This window comes from Electrophorus electricus, chromosome 3 (assembly GCF_041902795.1).
Source record: "Electrophorus electricus isolate QZ-2024a chromosome 3, ASM4190279v1, whole genome shotgun sequence".
Taxonomy (NCBI): domain Eukaryota; kingdom Metazoa; phylum Chordata; class Actinopteri; order Gymnotiformes; family Gymnotidae; genus Electrophorus; species Electrophorus electricus.
The window spans coordinates 32,888,326-32,912,402 of NC_137499.1; the positions used below are offsets into that span (position 1 = coordinate 32,888,326).

The 24,077-nt window shown below is 41.1% G+C and overlaps 1 protein-coding gene across 1 annotated transcript in view; it reads right to left on the reverse strand.

Moving 5' to 3' along the window:
• The window catches only part of fam171a2a (family with sequence similarity 171 member A2a), a 31,677-nt gene extending 7,650 nt beyond the window's left edge, over positions 1–24,027 (reverse strand). The window contains exons 1-5 of the mRNA XM_027003397.3: positions 23,808–24,027; positions 13,476–13,703; positions 9,340–9,432; positions 2,563–2,721; positions 1,709–1,888 (exon numbers count right to left, since the gene is read on the reverse strand). Coding sequence (XP_026859198.3) covers positions 1,709–1,888; positions 2,563–2,721; positions 9,340–9,432; positions 13,476–13,703; positions 23,808–23,973 — 826 coding nt within the window. The 5' untranslated portion in view covers positions 23,974–24,027. The remainder of the gene's footprint in view (positions 1–1,708; positions 1,889–2,562; positions 2,722–9,339; positions 9,433–13,475; positions 13,704–23,807) is intronic.
• Between the last annotated feature and the right edge of the window lie 50 nt (positions 24,028–24,077).

The window sequence follows — 24,077 nt, forward strand, 5'->3', positions numbered from 1 at the left end:
CCTTGTGTGAATGATTAGAGATTTGCCTACATTACTTCACTAAAATAATTCACATTTTTTGCATCATGTGATCAATCTCAGATATGGCAAATGTGGGTTCTGTGGCTGCTTATGGTCAGGATACCACAAAGCATGAGAAAAGAAATGTGATTAGTCAGAAGGCACATTTATATAGTGTACTTTTCTGATATGCAAATACTGCAAAATTCAGTATGCTGATGATGATTGACAGACTGTGTTGTGCAGTCCTACCCGCTCCATTGACATGCCTGTAAGGTTGGTAAATGGCCACGGGAATCAGACGGGGGCTGAAAATCTTTTTGAGAGAACAAACCAAAATGCCACTTGGACAGCATCTCAAAATCTGTAACCCTGGCAACCATAAAAAACAGTGCAGGCTGTGCTCTCCTATTCAAGAATATCTTCATCTAAACGACTGGGATTAGGAGTCCTCCAACTAAGCTGCTTACTTGGAGATAATTGGAGATTTCGCTTTATAGCCAAGGGAGGCAAAATCTAAATATATCTTTCATGTTAAAGGGGACATCATAAAAAAGTGCAGAGGTTCACTCAGAATAAAAGGCTGAGAATGGAAGCATACCATTTACAGCCTTAGATAAACTGATAACTAAATCCACTGAGGTTAATAGGGCACTGGGATGCAACCACATGTACGACAAAGCTGTCATATGTTTTAAAGGCTTATATGTTTTAAATTTTTTATTTTTTTTAGTCCAACAGGGCTGGTTCTGCTTGTATTCAGGGAATTTAGCCATGGCTGCCAGGTGCCTAATCACTCCCTCTTTTGAGAAGAAACCGAGATGAGGCCAGCTGTAGTCAGAACTTCAGATTCTCTCTCCCTCTCCCTCTCCCTCTCTCTCTCTCTCTCCCTCTCCCTCTCCCACTCCCCCTCCCCCTCCCTTTTAAATTATAGTGAACTACAGCCTACAGCACTGATCCCACTACTATGTGCTGGGTGGGGGGGGGGGGGGGGGGAGACACACAACTCCAGGTAGGTGAATGCATTTCTAAGCCAGCATGTAACTGGTGACAGGAACTTTCCTTGGCACATCACTGACACAGTCCCCTTTCTTTAAACGAGAGCACAGCCCCGATGTGACAGCAAAACGTAGATACTATCTTCTATCTCTCCATCTCTGCCTCCCATGCCTACTACCTTACAGTGAGATGAGCAACCACCCTCTCAGAGCTGCTTCCCTGTCACCTGGTGCTGGAGGGAAGGAATAGATGGGGCCATGGTTATTCCCTTCCACCAGACTGGACCAGACATTGACCCAAGCTGTTTAGGTAGCATTAGCAATTGCATTGTGTATTTATCATCCAGGAATTAGATTAGGGTCCCTGAAGAGTAAAGACAAAATCTTAGACAGAAACTCTTAAGATGTTTTTAGAAATATTTGCATACAACAGCATAATGTGAATAAATACCAAAGGGATAACAGATCCACTTTAAGCAACAATTTTAGTGTCTGTATTTTTTTTTACAAACGGGGACATTTGTCAGTGCCTGTATAACATGCTTCTCAATAAAGGAGCAGATGGAAGTGAATTTTGTCAGAGCTTTGTCAGCCAAACAGCCTGCAAGGATAAATGTCACAATGATCCTGTGATCACTTGTTATCAAAGAAATAAGAACATTTGATATACTCCATTCTTATATGATATACTACAATCTTATACTCTTTACCTGATCTCTCTTCAAACTTCCAGATGGGCACGCTTGTGGCATCTTGGAGGGGTGAGTCTGAGGGAAGGGGCACAGATACGTGGATGGGATCTGTGACCTGGACCTGAGTGCCATTCGGACCGGTGAGGGTGGCGCACAGTGCAGTCACGGCAGTTAGCTCCACCCAGCTGCTGTTCGAGCCTGGGAGGAGACAGAAAGAGAGACAAAGACAGAGAGTTTAACCTCAGGGGCATATGGGCAAGAAGCTCTTCCAGCCAAAGTCCTGGTTCTTTAATCTGACAGATTATTCATCGTTGAGCACAGGCTCTTGCCCTGTGCCTCCTCCACCATTTCAACTAAACCCCAAAGAGAATCGATGGTGCATGTGTGTGGACAGACAAAAAAAAAAAAAAAAGCACAAACTATGACCCAGTGTTAATTTAGTAAAGAGATGACATTTAAGTCGTGAACGTCGTTGTGCTGGGTGAGACTGGGTACTACAGGAACATTGAGCTGACACTTGCAAGTGGGGGAGGGGACAGTGCACTCTGGGAATGCAAGTGATATGGAAGTGGACTGAGTAGTGTGCACAGTACATGACTGAAGGGTGGTCAGATTTGACAAGCCCTCTTCTCAAGAGCAGCAGAGAGTGCAGGCTTTGTGCCCATCCATATTCAAGAACACAGCTTCAGTTGCTGTAATTAAGAACAAAAATGAATTCAATGTAATCGCAGCGTCACTGTAAAAGACGGCAGAAGTCCATCACGTGGATGACACCATTCCGTCATTTTCAGTTAATTATAGGGCAACTCCATCTCCAGCCACCAAGTAGTTTACTGTAGCTTGACAGTGGTGCTGAATGCTGCAGTATTCACCTGTGGAGTTGTGCTCCAGGCCCAGAGGATAAGGAAAGCCCCCGAGCTCGTACTGGCTCCTAGTGGATGTGAGCATGGCGGAGAGAGAGATGTGAGAGGTGTTGAGTACCGGCCGGAGGGCCCTCCTCTGAATCTGCACCCATGGCTGATTCTTGGATCCTACAAGACAAGAACTTAACATTTATTATATTGAGAACTTAACATTTAACTTGCATGTTTACAAGTGTTAGTTGCATTGCAAAATATCACAAAATGGAGTATCATTAATGAGCAGTATTAAGGCTCTCATGAATACAAGTGGACGTTATAGTTCACCCCAAGACAAGATTTACAAAATGTGTCAAAATACAGAACTACAATGATGTTATCTTTAATGTTGCAAGGCAACATTTGTTTAAATGCAAAACCAACATACAGCCAGCAAAGTCAGCTGCAGTCACTGAAGAGTAAGTATGTTTGGAGTGTGTGTAATCCTGGTTCAGCTCAGTTTGGCTCAAAGAGGAAGAAAAAAGAGAAGTGAAGCCTAAAAATACTCTGTGCATGTGTGACTGCAGGCTGCCTGGTTGAATTAGAGCTGGGTTAGACCCACTGCTGATGGGTCCGACAGCTCCAGATCTGCTCTAGGTCCGCTGAGGCTCACTCTCTTGTCATTTGTATATCTATCCATCACACCCACCATGATCACTGACTTGGACAGCTCCAACAGCACGCGCGTACGCGTTCTACAGCTTCGTGCATGTCGCCACATCTGTCCTGCCTCTTTTCTTAAAATCTCTCATGATTCAGCACAGTCCTCTCATCCTTCCACTTCCCCTTTTACTGTACCATCATGATAACACCATTGTACCACACACCATAATCACTTCTTCATGCTGCCAGTGGATGCTTTCCCAGTCCAGCGGGGAGTGTGCATTTTTGTTTTTGTGCAGAATATCCTGACATCTCAGGAAATTAGAACACTGCTGCTCTTGGAGTCATTGAGGTGATTTAACATCACATTAAAAAGGCAGCGATATAGCAACAAACCAAGAGCTTTGAAAAGAATACATCAATGACATCCAGTGTTAATAGCCCAGATCATAAACATGTCCTTACAAACAGATATAATAGCTTAGAAAAGTGGCATCAGCACTAATTAGGCTACAAAACTACCCAGTAGTCTTACAACAGTAGTGATAGTGTCCAATAGCCCTAACATTATTTCGTAGCATTGACACTCTACACACTCAGAATTTCATCAACAAAGGGATAAACTGTTGGCCAGTCTCTCTTAGGTCAGGAAGGATTGTGTCGCTACTGGGCCAATGCTTTGCTACTAAAAAACTGTGATTGCATGGTAAAAGGACAGAGCATTCTATTTGGGGCTGGCGCTTTTCCAAACTGGCAAGCTTCCTGAAGAGCTTAGCCATTTTGCACAGGAGCAGAAAATCCACTTGACAGTGTGGAATGCTGGGACAGTCTATTAGAGATGGCATGGACACAGCTACTCAAGGATTGTCCATATGGGGATATACTGTATATTACTATGACATTGTACACATCTTATATCTTTGCTATTACTATTGTAATTATTGTTTTATAATTACTATTGTTCTTATTATTAGCATTATTATTATTGCAATTTTATTAGTGCTGCTGTTATTGTTAAATGTTGTGTGTGTGTGTATATATATATATACACATACATATATAAATATAAATATAAATATATATATATATATATATATATATATATATATATATATAAATGTTTTATTGCCATTGTTATCACTGTTATTAATATATTGCTGTCATTATTAACACTGTTACTGCTATTGATATTTTAATGTATTATTATTGCTTTTATTGACATTTATTATTATTGACATTACTAATGTTATTTTTATTGTTGTCATTATTATCGTGATTAACTTTGTGTTTTCTGTTATTGCTATTATTGTTGTTGTTATTGTTGTTTTACTTAATCATATGCCATATCAGCCATAACATTAAATCTACCAAATATTGTGTAGGCTCTCCTGGTGCTGTTAAAGCAATTCTGACCCACTGAAGCATGGACTCTACAAGACCTCTGAAGGCATCCTGTACCATCTGGCACCACAACATTAGCAGCATATCCATCACCTTTCTATCACAGCTAGCTTTAGCTTTTTTGTGCTACTCTCTACTGTGTGGATTTGACTAGTCGGTCTAGCCTTTGTTCCCCATGTGCATTGGTAGGTACTAACGACTGCATACTGGAAATACCCCACAAGACTTGCCGTTGTGGAGATGCTCTGACCCAGTCGTCTTGCAAAAACAGTTTAGCTGTTGTGAGTGTTGCTCAGAGTGTTGCTCAGAGCTTTACACTTGCCCATTTACCTGCTTCCAAAATATCAACTTCAAGAACTGACTCATCACTTGCTGCCCAATATATCCCATCCTTTGACAGATGCCATTATAACAAGACAATGTTATTCACTTCACGTGTCAAACAATTACCAAAAAGAAAAATGGCATATATAAACAAAACTTTTGTGACTTGTATTATTGTGTTGCTAGCTGAAAATCTCAACTGAGGAAAAAATCCCTACAACAGAGTATGATTTGTTAGGAGTCTCCAATGTGTCAACCCTATCCCTGCACATTTCCTGCCATCAGCTGTGCTCCATTCTGTCTGGAGCCAGCCAAGAGGACGGCTGTGCTCAGCATCGTTGATGCAGAAAACAGGAAGCTCGCTGGGCCTTAAGGGTTTGCTCAGGGTCCAGATCTTGGGCCTCTTCCATTCTTGCCAAACAGAGCTCATCTGTATGTGAGATCAGGAGCTGTGCCAAGCTGAAGAGGCCCTGGCAACACCAAGTCTGACATCACAGGATATCAAACTTTGACTTAGAAATACAATGAACTGAATTTGAAACTAAAATAATGGGAGCAAATTCTATGTCTGGCAAAATGCTCCTTTGTATACAGTATCTTGACAAAGTAACCAGACAGTTGATTTATATAGAAAGAGGCATTTGGACAATCAATCAATATTGCAACCAAAAGAAACAATAAACTCTCCAAGACAATAATTTACATATGAGAAAGGGAGAATACCATTCTGACTGTGCCATTTGACAGTGCCATACCAATCTCCCAAATGTTAAATATCCTCTCAAAGCTGGTCTAAGGAGAATACAACTCCCTTGGGACTTGCAGAGAAACACTACTCACATTAATGACAGAATGCACTCTACTCAATTCAGCGAGCCAATTTATCATTTCCATTACAAAGATATTATTAGCATTTATGTATGTTCCAAAACAGGCCCTTAATGGTATAGATTGTTAGTCGAACTCAGCGACGACTGGGGACCTTGAAGCCATGCAGTCAGAGGTGATCCATGTGGTGTGGTGCTGCAGTGGGTGTTGACTCTTGTACGAGGAGATAGCTTCAGTTCAAAGGTGAGTGGAAGCATCCCATCTTTTATGAGAACTACAGCATAATGGATACATGGTTTTGCCCCATTAAATTAAGCGCAAGTCCCAAGATGCTGCAAAATTTAAATTGGTGGTTGCATAACAATTAGTCACTATACCACAGAATTATTTTATTAAGAAAAGGAATCTTTGTCCTTTGCCAGTGATGTCCAGTCTCTATGATTTCAGCGTATACACCCCCCACTTTATATACATTTTTAAATAAAAAAAACCCAAACTGCTCCTCGTTCACTGACTTCTTTTTTAAAGATAGTTTTGGGGCACCAAGCTTGTTAAACAGTATTTTTTAAAACTTCTGCTGACCTTAATAAAACACTTCACTGCAAATCTTTTCAAGTGCTGTTTCATAATATTGTTTCTCATTAGATACCACCATGTGCTATTTCCCCCCCAAACACATCTGACCTCATTTGAGACATGAAGTGAAGTCTGTTGTGCTGCTTTCTGTTCACCATTGCCAAGTTGCACTCTTTGTATGAGCCACTTTGGGCACACCGCCAAAACTTTACAAATTAGAAAGCCACTGAGGTGATTTTGGGCAGCCGTGTAGCCAGAGTTGTGAATATGAATTATAGCTATTATAGCTCCTTATCTATTTGCATTGTGTATGTGTCGGTGCTTGGCAGCTGTCCAACCTAGCATCTCTCTGGGGATCTGAATGCTGGACATACACTTTTACTGCTCTTTGGTTTGATTTCAAAAACCACTTTCTAGCTATTGGTCCCATGGGATTAATCCCTTATCCCTTAGTAACCTCACAGTTTCTAAGTGCTATCAAAGTTCCCCAATGCCTGTGTGCCAATCAAAAACTCTGGCATGGTGTATGAGTCACTGTGTGAAGGCACTGCCTGTTCTTTTCGGTTGCTATGGGTCTGCATTGGAACATGGACAGGAGCCAGGACCTTGGCCTTGGACACAGAACTGAGAGCATGGGCACAGCTAGTCACAGCCTGTGAGGCTGGAAAAATGGTTGATAATATATATTGCAAATACTAGATGTATTTTTATTGTAAAATGAGCAGTCAGAGTAAAAACCCCAAGCCCCATCCTAGTACATAATGTGCATAATATTCAATAATGACTCTATAAGCAGTAGAACTGCCATATTCCCATTATTTCAGTAGGATGTTTTCAGATGGGCAATTATGAACTAGTTGCCCATGCAACAGTCATGTACATGAAAGTACAAAGTCTCAAGGTAAGCTATAGCTGCTATCTCTACATTTGCATTCTGTCCTTTTTGATATTTAATCATATTTTTGTTTGGGATACCAAATCTGCTGGCAAAGCCTGATGTTGACCCAGCCGACTAACACACTGGTGGGTCATATGAGAACTGGAGCAGGGCCAACATGGGATAGAATTCAACATGCATGTGATGGTGGGAATACAAGGCACGCCCCCGTTAATGGAATGCAGTTAAAATAGATATGTCACTCTTGTGATGACATGTCTAATGAAAAGGACAGACCCAAAACATGTTAAGTACAAAAGCTGAAGACATTTTCACATGCTGAAAGACACCATACACCCCCATGCAGGAGATGCACTGCATTTTAACAGCCCTCGGTCTGGCCTTTCTCTTTATAAACATGTGCCCTACTACTGCTGCCAAAGTTGCCATGGAAATGGATTTCAATGCGAGATAATACCACATATTCAAATAGGATCTAATCTCTCTCCATCTACTCCAAACCCTCATTCAGCAACCATGTAAGAGCCCTTTGCTAGCATATGTATTCACACAGCCTGTCATACTTTTTATAGTTTATCTATAGCTTCATTCATACAGTTCAATCTATCATGTTACATGGACTTTTCTATGCTGATTGATAAAATGTTACATCAGACAGCAAAAATACCTGCCTATTGCATCTTTATATTAAAAAAAGAAAATATTAAGAAATCATCAACATGAAATTATTGGCACTAAAGTTAGTCCACAACTATTAAAATTAAAATGATAAAATGCCTTCCTGTTTTACAAGCAGAAAACATTCCTTAAATGAGGGGGTGACAGTGAAGCTGTTATGGCCTGAGAGGTCCTCTGCCCAGAGCAGCAGAGAGCAAGCAGCAGGCATCTTGTCAATAAAGAGGGTACAGTGGTCTCTTTTAAATGAGACCAACTATAATCAATAAACAGCAATCAGTGTAGTCAGGCAAGCAACCCCAATTACTCAGGGCTGCTGCAGCAACTCAGATATTCAGTGGCTCAGCTGCAGCAGGCCCAGAGCTCTGCTAGCTGCTCTGTGATGGCCCAGAGCTCCAGAAGGAGCTTTGCAAAGTGCTCAGAGTTGCAAAAAGCATCGCTGCAGGTTTTAATGTGCCAGGTGCAGTCCCCTGAAGCTCCTGCAGTTCTCATTAAGATCAGAGAAAAAGATCCGTGTCAGGAAGCAGATGGACAGAGACAGTGGGTTGGGGGATATATATATATATATATATATATATATATATATGAGATAAAGAAATGTTTTGGAGTTTTCCTTGCAAAGAGATTACACTGATTTCACCTTCTTTGCCAACCCCTTCACTGGAGCAATGAAGATGAGAACCTGAACCTGATGAAATAGCATGTGCCGTCCCCAACTCAAAGCCCTGCAGTTCTAAATAATTCACAAACAGCATACAGACTTACCAAAAATCTTCAATAATCATTAAGGTCAACTATACGCTGGCATGTACATACAGTTTAAACATACTGGAAGGGTTTTCTCTGTTCTAGTTCTCCTTTCCTATTGGATCATATCTCTATGCTTGAGAGTCATTACTGAGCTCCATCATAATAAGCCAATTTAGCAAACCCAAGCACTATTGTTCACACCTCGATAACTCCCAGCAGCAAACCACTGGCTACCTGTGGGCCAAGAACATGAAAGCCACACACACACGCATACACATAAATAAAACGTGTTTATATATATATATATAAATAAAAATCCATATATAAAAACACACACGTTTTATTTATATACGTGTGTGTGTGTGTGTGTGTGTGTGTGTGTGTGTGTGTGTGTGTGTGCCACATCAGCACCTTTCAATTGCAAGTGCAACAGATATAAATTCTGGAGACTGTACTGCTAGTTATGCAATCCCCATCACTTGGTTTCAGAGTCCAGTCTGGAACAGAAACATCCAGTGCTGGCAGCTGCCATCTCCAGCACAGAGCCTCTAGGTAACCGCACGCATCAGTCCAAATGTCTAGCAGTGGTACCTAACTGAGCACCATGTGTAATGCAATGAGGAGAAAGTGACTGATGCAGTGGTTGGAGCAGTGGGCCAGTGGTTTAAGCTCCTTGAGCAGAGAGTAGCACTCACCCGGAGAGCCCAGCAGGAGCTGCACAACATCGTCATACAGTAGCAGAGTGGCTGGTCTCTGTGGGAGCAGATACAGACTTACCGACGCATACACTGGCAGAGAAAGAGAGAAAAAGAGAGGGAGAGAGCAAGCGAGCGAGCGAGAGAGAGAGAAAGAGAGAGAGAGAGATCCATAAAATTAGTCACATGTTAATAGTATTAGTCACAAATTACAAATTCAGTGTATTGTAGTGTCAGACTAATCTGCAGAAATATTTCATATTTCAGAAATTGTCAATAAATTGTCAACTACAAGAGGACAGGAGCAAAATAAATAAATAAATAAATAAATAAATTTCCGTACTCTTATTATGCTGTTCCAGCATAAGATATAACTCTGTGACTCAAGATTTTGGATCAGCCTCACCCAGAGCATTTCACTACCCCTTCGTGCATTTTTTTTTTTAATAACAGGTGTTTTCCAAAATGTATTCATTTAATAAACATCATGTTTTTATTATTTCTTAAAACAGACAGCTGATCAAAGACCTTTTTGTTTTACATTTAATTCTGTGGTTTTGCTGCATGCCGGCATGTGTGAGAAATATGAGCAAATGAGTCACCACAAAGCAGTGAGAAATGAACTGATGTTATATTGGAAACTGAGCTTCAGTTTCAAAGAGCTTTTGGCAATACACTGACATGCAAAAAAACCCCAAAAAACAAAAACCACACACACACACACACACACACACACACACACACACACACACAGACTACAGGGAAGCTTGTAATATTATCTGGTGTAGGGCATGTCTGAAAAACTAGTGCACTTGTGAGTGCCCCCTTGGACTCTCTGCTCAAGGAAGTAAGGAAATCGCTCTTCTAGTTCACTGACTAACCTGCTCCCTCACACAGTCACATCATACTGTATAATCTACTGCCTGTTGAGTGGTGAAACTGGCTGGCAGTCAAACAGCGTTGATTCCTTTGGCTCTCTACAGGCCATTACAAGTGGGCTGGCAGAGCCCCAAGAACCCTGGGCATGCTGGGAGCAGTAAACATCAATACCTAGCTTCCACGGGTGTTCCAACCCTCGTAGAAATGCCATTGGCCAAACCAAGCAGGCATTCTACCCTTACTCAGACTTAACATATACATATACATCTCTCAGCCTGATCATATACTTATACCCAGACAGTTTCAGGTTTGTATGTCAGTATTGAATCGCTAGTCAGCTATTATTTGTTTTTATCTTGATAAAGCAAATGACCACATATAAACATGCAGCCACATATAAACATGACCTAAACATGGTCATTGTAAAGAGTGATTATACTGATTAGAGATCATGCTGATCACATTTGTTCATGTGAACTAATGGAGGATGATTTCCAAGACCTGTAATGAAATTTTCAGAATTACTCACCACCCACATTAAAATTACTACATCTGAGAAGCTGAACATGGGCTACTTAAGCATACAAATGCACATGAATACGCATAAGCATATATTTGCACATGTGTGCAAACACACGTATAGGCAGGCACACCCTGAAACAAAAAGCACCAATGCCCAGGACAGGAGGCAGCCTGCTCTCTTCAATATTGTACTCAGTAGGTACAAGAAAAAAAGAAAAAAGGCAGACATATAAACACATGTACTTCCTCAGAGAATACAACAAAACAGGCTATACAGATGGAGAGAGTTCAGCCTGGAACAACAAAAATGTGTGGAGAGAAAGTGATGTGAGATGTCAGGACTGATGTTCAAGAGAAATCAGCACACAGAACAGAAAAGGGAGTGTTTCAGGAAAGAAAATACTTGGTGGGATAGAATCCTCTGTATATGCCTTTATGGACACCAGAGTGGAAGGCAAGTAAAAATGAATCCAAATGAAAATGAAGTGAAGAATGAAAATGAGTCCATTTAGCAAAGGAGATCTAGCTAAAGAAGAAAGAGCTGCTATGGTTCAAACATGTCTAAAAGGAATCTCTTAGGGCACATCTCAGCTCTCTGTCACTGCACCTTGCTCTTTCTCTCTTAGATGACTCACTCCCTGACTCTGTGTGACTCACTGAGGTTTCCAGGGCTGTGGAAGAACAGCCAAGTCTCCAAGACACTGCTCTTCTGTCCTCCACTTCAGTCAAGAAGGAGAGGCAGACTGCGGCGGGGTAGGATGTAGGATCCATGCATTTCCTTCAGCAAAGGTTGGGCATCAAACAGCGACTCACTGGCCCCTTTCTGTACACTCCCATTTCTGCTTCTTTGAATACCTCTTGCCATGTTGTTGCTGAAAGCTCTTGTCCGTCCACCCCCCCCCCCACACCCACACACACACACACATCCCCCCCCCCACACACACACACCTTTCCACCAACACTATTACCAAACTCACTGTCAGTCCTACACGGTCCTTTTTTGGATTGTAGAGAACACACTGCAATAGGCTGACTGAGTGGTGCTGACGCTATGAAGTCTTTGACATGTGGGACACAGATGAATAAGGTGACCAATGAGGAGAATCCACATCGTAGCTGAGGTTACCATGGGTATAACTGTAAACAGGCAACAGAGCACACTCCAACAGCAATAGAAAAAAAATGGTGAGCTCTGTCAAGAAAAGTGTTTCTGGGGGAAAACGTGCTTCTGCAGTCTTCAGCTGTATAGAATCTCCTACCCTAACTGACTCCACTCAGTGTGAAACTAAGAACCCAGGCATCCACCTTCAAATCAAATGACTATCCAACAAAGCATCTAGTACTCTGCAAACTACCTCTAAAACCTCTAAAGATAGAGGTTGACAGTATGACTGGAGTAAAGAATGCAGCAAACAACACAGCTTCATCTGAAGCTGGAATGACGTCTGGACACTGACTTCAGAGTCACTGCTTCCAGAACAAGTTTCATGAACTGATATATAATTTAATATATAATATAATCTACTCATACACATCAAGATATGACAACACAAGTAGCACAAACATTTCCACATTACTGCATGTCAATGCTGAGGGACTCCCTGAGTATGGCATGGAAATCTCTTCTCATGCAGTAGTGTATGGTGAGTGTGTCCATGTATGGTGAGCGTGTCCATGTGATGGCCCTCTCTCCTAATTTGGGGAGGCTGGAGTGGGGATTAGTTTGGTATGTGTGTAATGCCCCAAAAGTGGAGTGAACTCATACTAGAGATGCTTATGCACAGCACCCCATTGGCCCAAAGTCTTTCAGGGTGGGCTGCCTGTTCTAAAACTAGAGTCAGCATAACTAAGTGGTCTCCAGCTGTTGGCACTGACAGTTTCAAGCTGTGCTTGATTTTAGCTGCTTAAGAGGCACAGGGTGTGAAGGCAAAGTGGGCATAGTCAGACAGGGAGAGAAGCAGTAGGGAGGGGAGCTGAAGGAAGAGATCTGACAGAGCTGACAACTGGATGCATCAGCAATGAGTCAGTGAAGGAAAGGCATACGGGAAGAACCAGCCAGCCAAGCACTTCAGGCCTAGCAAACATTTTAATGACCTCTTCAGAAGCCTGAAGTTCTTTGTGCCTCATACCCTTTGATTTCTCTTCAGAACCTCAAACCTGGCACAAGTTTGCATAATTACTACTGTAAAAAAAGTATGAAAACATGATTGAATGAAAAGGTAAGTTTGCCAGGTTGTCAAGAAATGAAAAAACACAAAAGAGAGGTTACACCAGCAAAAGTCAAAAGGCCAGTCTCACAGGCCTAGACTATCCAATGTCTAGTAGGAGCACTGTTTAACATTTCGGTTTAATGTTTGCATGCAAAGCATAGATTCAATAAACTTGATTTGATTATATACATTATATACTTCTCAAATTCTAGATGGTGAAAGGGTATTTCAAATACATGCAGCAGACTGGTTTAATGAACAGTAAAGCTAATATCCATGCTGTTTATAGTAATGAAATGGCTAATATGAGGAGAGATGATTCTTGGGCATCAGTGGTATAATGGTATAGTAGAGTGTATAGTAAAGGGGAGCTAAAATCCTAACAATCCTGAGATACATTTTTCTCAGAGTGTCAGTTATTCTGTGAAATACACAAATGCAATGGATAGTTAAAATCATGACCAAAAATGTAAAGTGATTTTCAATGTTGTAGAAATGTTCTTGGGAATAAGAATTATTACTTACAAGGGATGCGACCGGCGTGCCAGGGGGCAGAGTTAGTAACAAATCCATATTTGGATGCTGCAACAATGACCCAGGACCCTGGGCGGTACAAAAAGGTAACCCTGATGATGCCATCCTCTCCGGCCAGGCCAGATGCCAAGGTAGACTGGTTTCCATACACCTGAACTGCAGCTTCTTTTAGAGGTGAAAGGTCACTGTTGTCAAAGACCTGGACTTTAATCAGCACTTCTGCAGGAACAAAGATAAAACCCATTAAGAAAATGCACACAGAATATATAACTTTGCATAGCATGGCATACTATGTAATATATGTTAGCCTAGTGCAGAGGTATTCAAATCATAATCATCAAGGTCCCTGACCTAGGAGTCAGGTGCGACAACAAAGTGGCCAACCAGTTAAATAAATCGAACAACTACAAGGGACTACGAAATCCAGGACTAGATTTGAGGTCTAGATTTGACTAGCACTAGCCTAGAGTCTTAAAATGTTAACAAGCAGTACAATTTTTATTGATTCTGAATACTTCTGTCTCACTTTACAAGCCAGACCAACAATATGTGCCCCGTATATCCCTCATCTACTGCTGGTGAACACGAGAAAATTTCTATAGTTATGTGAGGGTAAAACAAGTGACATGATTATAACAACAAGGACTAGGCCAACTTCTGCAGCATGTCACTGGCACTTTTCTTGACAGTTATGCTAAACACATGCTGGCCCACATAGAGCAGATAGCAGAGAAAGGCAATGCTGTGTTTAGACATCTGTGCCCTGCTGAACTGGCCAATTCACAATCTGTGTTGTTTACAGATTCGGGAGGGGGGATGGGGCGGTGTCACCGTGGAGAGCAGCTGAACTGTGCCCTACAACATTCTTACAGCATCCTAGGATTTCTGCACCAGATTCAACTGACAGTGCACGCCCACAGCTGAAGCATGTGGCCTTGCACCAGATTCTTCTGCGCTTGGTGTCCAGACTGATGATGATCACTCGTTTCATCTCACCAGAATCTACCAGACGCAGCATGAACGATGCAAATAGAGCATGGAAACGCTTATTTCACATCTTTGTCACATTCGTTTCTTGACTAAATTCATCTTACTTGAACTCTCAGTGTGAAAAACTGAAGATTAATTCCACAATGTGACTGCAGAGAAAACCATAGCAAGGATTTTGAATGCCTGTTAAATGTCATTGCTAAAATTTGGCTTCAAACTCCACAGTCCCCACCCACAGAGTGCATACAGCAAACCTAAGAGTGCTAAAGCAGATCCATTCATGCCATCATCGATTTATCCTCTTCACTCTAGCATGTGCCTGTGGCCTTCAGAAACTCTTGTTTTGATTCTTAATGGGTCAATTGATGCAGGTTGCTATGGATACAAGAAGGCGTCAGCAGGCGAGTTGTGGGAAAATGGGGGCCTACAATTCCTGAACACAAGTTTACATCCTCTTTGATTTAATCTTTATGCTCCTTGTACATAGTTAAACATGGGCAATAAATATTTTTGTAGATGAAAAAAAAATACGTTAGTTCAGTTTTATACTTTTTCATATACTGCTATGAAAGCAGTTACAGAAAATGTTTAGCCAAGGTTAATGTCAATAAAGGACATTTTACCATCTATTACATAGGCGGATACACATACTTTTTAAATCAGTTACCTTTTTTAAAAAAGTTTTAACCATTGAAGAAAAAACATTTAACCATTTATTTTAACCATTGAAGCAAAACCATTCCTCACCACAGTAAACACTAGTGCTTGCGAAGAACGCTGGGTGAGTCTCATTCACACAAGGCCCAGTTTCTGTACAGTTTGTTGCTGAGGCGATATGCTAATACATGTCAGTTGAATATAATTTCTACACAGTCTATGACTGAGAAAATATGGTAATACTTAAAGTGAATTTGTAACTTTGTGTAATTTTGAATGACCAGTTATTGCTCTTGACTCATATTTCAAACCTGACCGAGGCATGTTTCTTCTCTGCAACTTGGGAGGCCTTTCTCTCTTAGGAGGCTATCCAGTTGCTTGACTAGTCTCTGGTCATCTCAAGATTTAATCACTGCAACTCACTGCTTGCTGATCTTCCTCTACAGACCATCAGGCCCCTATAATTGATCCAGAATACAGCAACATGGCTTGTCTTCAATCGGCCAAAGTTCACCCATATTACTTCACTGCTGTTTTCGTTTCACTGGCTTCCACTAGTTGCTCATATCAGATTTACAATGCTGATGTTTGCATACAAAGCCAAGAATGGACCAGTCTCTCCCTAGATGAGGCAAGCCCAACCTGTGCCCCTAGAATTCCTATTTTATGGCTTGATCTGAAACATCGGCCTTCAAGTCTCATGGAAGACAAACATGAAAACACTTCTCTGTCCTCGCTCCCAGATGGTAGAATAAATTTACATTGGTTCTCCAAACAGCAGAGTTCCTCACACACTGAAGATGCATAGTATTTAAATGACCACTAATCTAGCAATTTTTGAAATATCTCAATGACTTGAAATATCCTGAATTGTACTACTAGGTATCAGCAATTATTGGTGCTTGATATTACACTTACATTATGCTCATTTTGTAATTCTTTCTTTCTAGGTATCAGCATTGACTCCTGTAACTAGCAGTGTTTTGTTTAAATGGTATTTTGGACTATTTGTACTGGCTAGGATGCATTGTCTGAATAAATGACAAAACACTTTTGTAAGTCGCTCTGGATAAGAGCATCTGTTAAAAGCTGTAAATGTAAAAATATAAATGTGAATGTTGATACATGTGGACCATGTAAACCTAGGGACATTTTTTTAGACCTTTCATTGATAAAAAACCTTTCATGCATTTTAACCATGTAGACATAGATGACATGCTTGCTTTGTTTATTATTCAGCTAAGCCTGAAGCCTTCCAGAGTGTCCAAGGGGCTAACCATGTCAGCTTTTTAAACAATGCTCATTTTAACACTGCTCACAGTCAGCATTTCCTGGACACGATTCCACTTCCAGTCCATTGTTCAAGCTGGGATGCGTGGCTCAGCTGAACGCACCACCCACAGGATGTAGCACTGGTGAGGGCCTTCCTTTACTTCCCTACGCCAGTTGGAGAACAGCAGCAGCAAATCCAGCTACAGCCTCCCTATGTCAATAAACAATCTATTAAAACAAAACAGGGATTATTTAAAGGGCTGTGTTAGTGGGACAAAAGTCGTTCTGTCATAATCCTGTTCTGTAAATGGTCCACCTGAGCATCTGGCTGGCATCTACCGGCAATGCCAGACCTCCGAAAATACATCCCTTAAGAGTCAGGACATTCCTTTATGCAAATGTTTCATGAAATTCAAATGGAAAAATCTACTTTAAAAGACACATCTCATAGGGACGGGCAAGTGGCAAATGGCTGACCTGCCCTGCACTGAAGGGCCCTGTCAACTGCCAACATGTCCAACAGATCTCCCACAGATGCTTGTGGTGCCAATAATCAAGCAAAAGGTGGTCTTGTTTCTTTAGACAGCAGGACATGTGTATTCAGCCATACAAAGATGACAGTCCATAAAGAGGCTGGTGTGACCTTGCCCTGCTGCCACACACAGACCGGAAGGCACTGCATGCATTAACCCACGGTCAGTACTCAGGACACCAAGTTCTATTACTAATATCTCAGAAGGCTTTGATATGTAAAGTAGCCCTCTAACAATCCAGTCAAATCTCAAAGTTTCTGGCTGAGTGCTGTGTGGGTGTTTTAATGAATTACCGCATTCATATAAATAGTTTTGTTCTAAATAATTCAGGTCATTCTTGAACCTACTACATCCAGGCTTCGCCAACATGATATATTGCAGGGCACGTTATAAATATAGTATGTAACATTCTAACAAACAGATTATTTTGTCAGTATTGTGCATTCTTCCTCTTCATGTAGCCTTCTCAGTCTCCTCTCCTCATCACTCCAGGCAAACTCCCACATTCTTCTCGAGGGCCTGTAGCTACAGCCCCGAGTCTGATAGAGCGTGCGGCAGATAAATCACCCCGAATCACCTCCAGCTGCCTCCCCTGTGCTCCAGCTGGAAGCCATCAGCAGGATATTCCCCAGCCCAGCACTATTCACCAGCCTGGTTTCCACTTAGCAGGACAAGACTGAGGTGATGTAGTTTACAGCTCCATTTCTGCATGGTGGGCAAAAACACAGCATCACCACTCAGTTGGAATCAGGGAGCATGTTTTACAAGCATGTCAGGGATTTTCCGAATAGTCACGACGGCAATGCTGGGATAATTGCTGCAGTGTATGAAATTCTGCCGCAGTGTAGGAAACCTCCCTGTAAAATCACCGATCAGTTTGGCTTTACTCAACTCCACTGTGAAATTACACAAGAACTCTACAAAGAAATCAGGATAGCTAAAACAAAAATGAACCAAACGCATCCAGGGGACACAACTAGACAATATGGAGACATGCACACACAGACACAAAAAACCTTATATCAAAGTAATCTGACAAAAAGTCATCATGTTAAGAGACAGCACTAAACTTTGCACTTCTTTATTTGCAGAATTTCTTTGTTTTGAACTTAGGATAGTATGCAAGAAAAGCATGTTCAGGAATTAGAGATTACTGATGATCATGGAACTTCAAGGAGGAAATAGTGTTGAAAATACATCCTGCCAGGAGACATTGAAGAGTGGGCCTAAAAGTCCAGCCTATGGTTTCAGGAAACTCAAAATGGCAGCAAATAGAGTACACTCCAGTGGTTGGCATTTACCACTTTGCTCATATACTAAGCTCTATGAGCGTCTATTAATATCTTTAATAAGCTGTTACATATATTTCAATATGTTTACTTGAGGGAAAAAAAAAAAAAAAAAAAAAAGACAATGCATGTAGAAACTTCAGGTGTTAAAAGCAAAATGGTCTAAGCTGGGGCTGCTTATAAGGGAGACTGATGGGAAATGACCACCTATGTATCCATGCAAACTCATGAGGTGGCTCCAAACTGGTCTTCAGATGACTTGCATGTTATATAATAGCCATCCACCAAAACCTGCATTGTAGGCTTACTGGCTCCATTTTTAGCTCTTGCAATGTTCTTACACTGCAAAAAAAAAAAAAAAAATCCTGCTAAACTAGGTTTTGTATGTTTTTTAGTTTTAGTTTCAATTTATCATACAGGAAACACATCAGAAACTTACATTAACTATTCATTCAGGACGTGCCGATTAGGGTTTGGTAAGTGGAAAGATGTCTGTGCCTCATAAAACAATTTACATTTCCTCTGGGAGAAAAGAGTGCAGCAGTGACCTGACTCAACTCTGACAGGCCAGATAGTGTGCAAGGACTCCTGGACCATCTGCACCATTCACCAACAGAACATTTAAATTATTTATTTACATTTTTAAGGCATTTATCTGATGCTTTCATCCAAAGCAACTTACAATTATGACTGAGCAAAACTTGGGCAATTGAGGGTTAGGGGTCTTGCACAGAGCCCAGCAGTGGCAACTTGGCAGTGGCAGGGTTTGAACCAGCAACCTTCTAATTACAAGTCAAGTACCTTAACCACTGAGGTACCACTGCCTGAAGCCACATTGAAGGGCACCACTACATTGAAGACATGAGGGCATTATGACCAAAACCATAGCACACTAAGGATGAAGCCTGTGCCCAACTACTCACCGCAAACATTTTAAACTTTAAATATAATTTTACAGTTAGAATCATGACTTGTAAGATTATTTAATCAGAATGATCAATGAAGGCACAAATCTAATTTGACCAATTTTAAATGAAAACAAAAAAGAATGACAAAATGAAAGACATGCTGAGGGCAGTGTTTACACTACAGCTTTGTGTTATGAGCAGAGATTGGACTGTGCTCTGTAATGTGTAACAAAGCTATTCATCCAAAGACCACTTGCATTCAATCCTTTTCACAAACTTTAAATAATTGCAAATTCTGAAGATTCATCCATGAATCTATAACTGAGTTAGCTACCTTCTAAATCAGGCATTCTCACAGGGCACTGCATGTGATGCTCCTATGTTTATGTAAAAGAACACACAGTCACAAGTAATCTAAGCCAGAGAAACATGGAAATATCCCCAGCAAAACTGCAATTGCTTTGGCATTTAGCCGCATCGTGTATGACTGCTTTGACATGTACACAATCCATTAGAAATCAAAGTAGTTCACAGCTGTGGCACCCTTTTACAATCAGGAAGTGCGTAACCACATTCATCTTATTCTCTGCCTCATATTTCAAACATTCATGCCAGTTCATTCATAAAAACACCACCACCAACTGTCATTTAATAGCATCCTTAATAGCATTCAGAGTGATCCAGGCAGTCAGTCAGAGGACAGTATACATTCTAACATCATGAGGTTAGATTGCCCAACAGTCAGTCAGACTGTGTCCTGCCCCTCTACTCCTCCGTGATGCCCTGGGCTAATAGTGTCCTGCCTCTCTGCTCCTCCATGACGCCCTCGGCTAGCAGTGGGGAGATTCCTTGAATTGGTGAGTGGGCCTGGGCTCGTGGCCAGATGCACATTCCCTAAAGCTGAACCCACCCGAGCTGTGCCCAAAGCCCTGGCCTATCACACAGGGACTCCCCTGCAACTCTTGTGCTCACACCACAGACTTCCAGTGCTCCAGAACAAACATGAGCCCTGGCTGTTTGTTGTAGAAAGCTTGCACAAAAAAAAACGCCATCAGGAACCAGTGAATCGGTCTTAATGGGACTGAGGCTGTTCAGAAATTGGCCAGTGATCAAAGACAAAAGCAGACCAAAGCAATGGTTGAATCTGTTGGCTAGGCTTTGGATTAGGATAGAAGAGCCCCTATATTCAGGACTAGCAAGCACAGAACACTTTCTTATATCCCTCACCTGGAGCTGCCCAACAACTGAGCTCAGGAAAAAAAATTCTCCTATTCAATCATTCTGCTTAATTATTCATTTGTAGGAATGCCTACAAACTTATCTGCATTAGACATAATTCTAAACACTGTTGATTTCATTTCAGTGGGACTTTAAAGCAAAGTTCCAAAAGCACTGGCTCCAAATGTGAATGCATTCAATTAGAGTGGCATGCCATAATGCAGCCATTATGTCCTGAAGAATAGCAGAATCAAAAGTGAGGAGCTGGAGCAGATTCTCAGCAAACAGTGCCATGGCAACTCCACTGCCTGCATGAGACACAGATGTAATTCTCCTTTAAAGAGGATCTGTAAAAATTCAATGGAAGCTCAGAGAGCAGTCGTAAGGGGGTGGGCTTACATGTCCCCAATCACATGATGTGACTACATGACAACAACAAAACAGCATTTTGTTTCTGAGCAGTTGACGCTTCTGGCAGCTTGTGTCCTCTGCTACAGGTCTTAGCAGCACAAGGCGATGACTGGAATCTGTGCCACAGTTCACCTGGTCAGATGCACTGAAGGATGGCCAGCTTGCATTAGGCCCCAGCCAAGCTCCTCCCTCTTGGGGCTTTTGTCCAGAGGCAGGGGAGGATCAGTTGGGTGTCAGGCTGATTAGGATGGTCATGCGCATCACCATGCAGCAACAAAACCCCAAGAATAACAACATTTCATGCCCCAGAAAATGCCTTGGGAATGTTAGCACAAGACATGTGAGGCCTGGGCATTACTCTACACAACATCAAAGCTTTTGATTCAGGCTGCACTGTACTAAATATGTGGTGAGAAAGGAAGGTGTATCTAATTAGGGCATTAGGAGGTTCCTAATATAATATAATGCTGGACAGCAAGCATCACATTTACCTCATGTGACCAATGGTACAGACAACTGAATTAATTGCAGTGACAATAGCAAATAGCAATTATGTAAACTGGTACAGTTATTCTCAGCAGAAAAACATCATCTAATCAAGTATGCTTGACTGGAATGCAGAAGTGCATGTTTGCTCTGACAAGTTGCACATGATTTACAGCAAGATTTGCATCACCATCTCCACAAATACAAGCAAGAATTGCATGTCTTTTCAGACCAAGCAACTGTTTAATTTAACAGATTACATCCTATTAAAACCTAAAATGTATCCAATTTAAAATTCAGCAAAATTTCAAGTCTTCCACGAAAAAGGATATTGGTTTCCATATAATAAAGAAAATGTTTCTGTGTAAAATGATCTTCAATTACTTGCTACTTTAAAAACTTGTAGTCATCTTATTGCCAGGCTACACTCTTGTGTAGAATACTAAGCGAATTATATCTAATTACTGGTTATGCCTTAAGGGAAACCACGTGCGAAAACATTAGCTTGATTTCAAGCAACTAGAACCATAATCTCCTTCTGAATGCTATTTTGAATTTCGATTTCTTTACTAAAATGTGAAGATTGAACTCATTAAAGTTCTGGAAATGACCAGTGGAAATCAATACTGATCAATATTAATAAAAAACATCTTTAATATCAAGAGAAGAGACTGAACAGGCCCTTCAGGTTAAGGACTCTTTACATATTTCATATAGTGTAGTCCTTCAGTAGCTCCTGTAGGCTACACCAGTCAGTGAATTCAATGCAGAGATTTCTGTGATTTCTAGAACTAGTGCAGCTGGTGTAAAACATGATCCTCACTAAAGCATCAACTCCTTGCATAATGAGCACAAGATTAAGATACTGACCCCCCCATCAGAACTAAATGGACAAAAAATTGTTCATTAGAAAACATATCTTGTTTTAATAAACTAATGAGCTATTGTGCTGAATAATATTATCACTCAATGAGCAGGCCATATCCATGTGACAACAACTAAATGAGAAATATGTATGAGAGTCTAGAAGTGCAGCATGTACCCATGACTAAATATACAAAAGCCTGGGCTGACTTAGCAAATGTCCCCCTCCAACTCCAACACACACACACACACACACACACACACACACACACACAAAAAAAACCAGTAAGATAGCAGGTCATCACTTTGCACTGCACAACACTTGATTTTAATACTATACTGCTTCAGTCTTAAATTAAATCTACACAAATGGAAGCTGGTCATTTGAATTCCTATCGACATGCTTTTCAGCAAAAGAGCTGACAGCTTCTCTAAACGTACAAATCTGGTCATGTTAAACACTGCCTGACGAAAGAATTACAGTCTCCTGCATAAACATAACCACCCCAAAATTTTGTTCATTTAATTAATTCAAAGGTTAGGGTCAGTGTTGACCGAGGTAAGGTGCCACCCAACATCAAGTTCAACTATAAACTGTTTCCAACTAGTATACTGGCAGTGACAAAGGAGACGTGCATACCTGTAGAAGTTAGGTCTTCCCCATTTATAGAAAGTTTAACTTCCTTCTGACTCGGCCTCGTAATTTCACCTGCAGCTTTGTTCACTTCAAAGGGAATTATATATCTGACCAGACTGGAGAATATCGTCTTAAATAATCGATGACGACGCGCGCATATTATATTTTATATTATATATATATATATATATATATATATATATATATATATATATATATATATATTATATATATATGCGTGGTTACGGTTACTTTGTGATGCTTGAAACCGCAATAAAATGAGACACGAGTGTCACCGGTCGTAAACGCAGACAGGAAGACAAGCCACAGGGAAATAGGTTAAAACTCACATTAAAATTCTGCTACGATGATAGAGGATTAAGTGTCCTTGTAAGAGTATGCAGAAACAACGCCGGAGACGATCCTACCCTAGCTAATCGTGACAGCGGCAAGCATAACATCATAAAATTAGCACACAAAAAAAGTGATATTGTCCCGTTTAAGGTGACAAATGATATAAACTCCCGGGAATAAGTGTCTCACTTCGAGAAAGGTTTGGTCTAACAGAATAATTCTGGAGAACAGAATAACTAGACCAACAGGCAGACAAGACAGCATTAAGGTAGATGTTCCAAACTGTCATCAATCGGGAGGGTGAGTAACCCTAAAGATAAAACACCATATTTAAATCAAATAAAAATGTTTTAGCCATATGAAACGAGCTTCGCTAAATTAGTGGTATATGATACTGAGCCATATTTAATTTGCAAAAACACACTGAAGTCGACAGAGGGCCGTCCGATTTGAAATCCTTTGTTTCTAAACTGTACTTTCATATGAAACACACTGATGTCCGTAGGCTCGTTCTTGCGTGTTAAACTTCATAATGCGCGAATATCGCGGTTACATAATTTGTGGCTCTACATTGCGTTGTGGACTGATCACGGTAAACCAACAGTAATCGCGCTGCTCATAAGAGATTAGCTATCTCACGCCGAGTGCAGATGACACAATCCCAACAGCAAACGTGCCAAATCACAAAGTAGCCCACAACTCACCAACTGTTCCTTGCTCCGGTAGGGATTTCGCTAGTGTCCTACAAACATTGCAGAAAAACATAAATAACACAAAGAAACGGGAAGTATGCAGTGGTGACATTCTTACGGCAATATCACATAATTTCTTTAAGTAGCCGTTCATCCATGTTTCCTTTGGGGATGGCATAGAGTGTTCCGAATCGCGCGGTGCTCCGGATGCCCACTCCCTTCTCGAGTATGCTCCGCTCTTCGCACTTCTATTGTCCAGGGGAGGAGGGAGGGAGGTGGGGT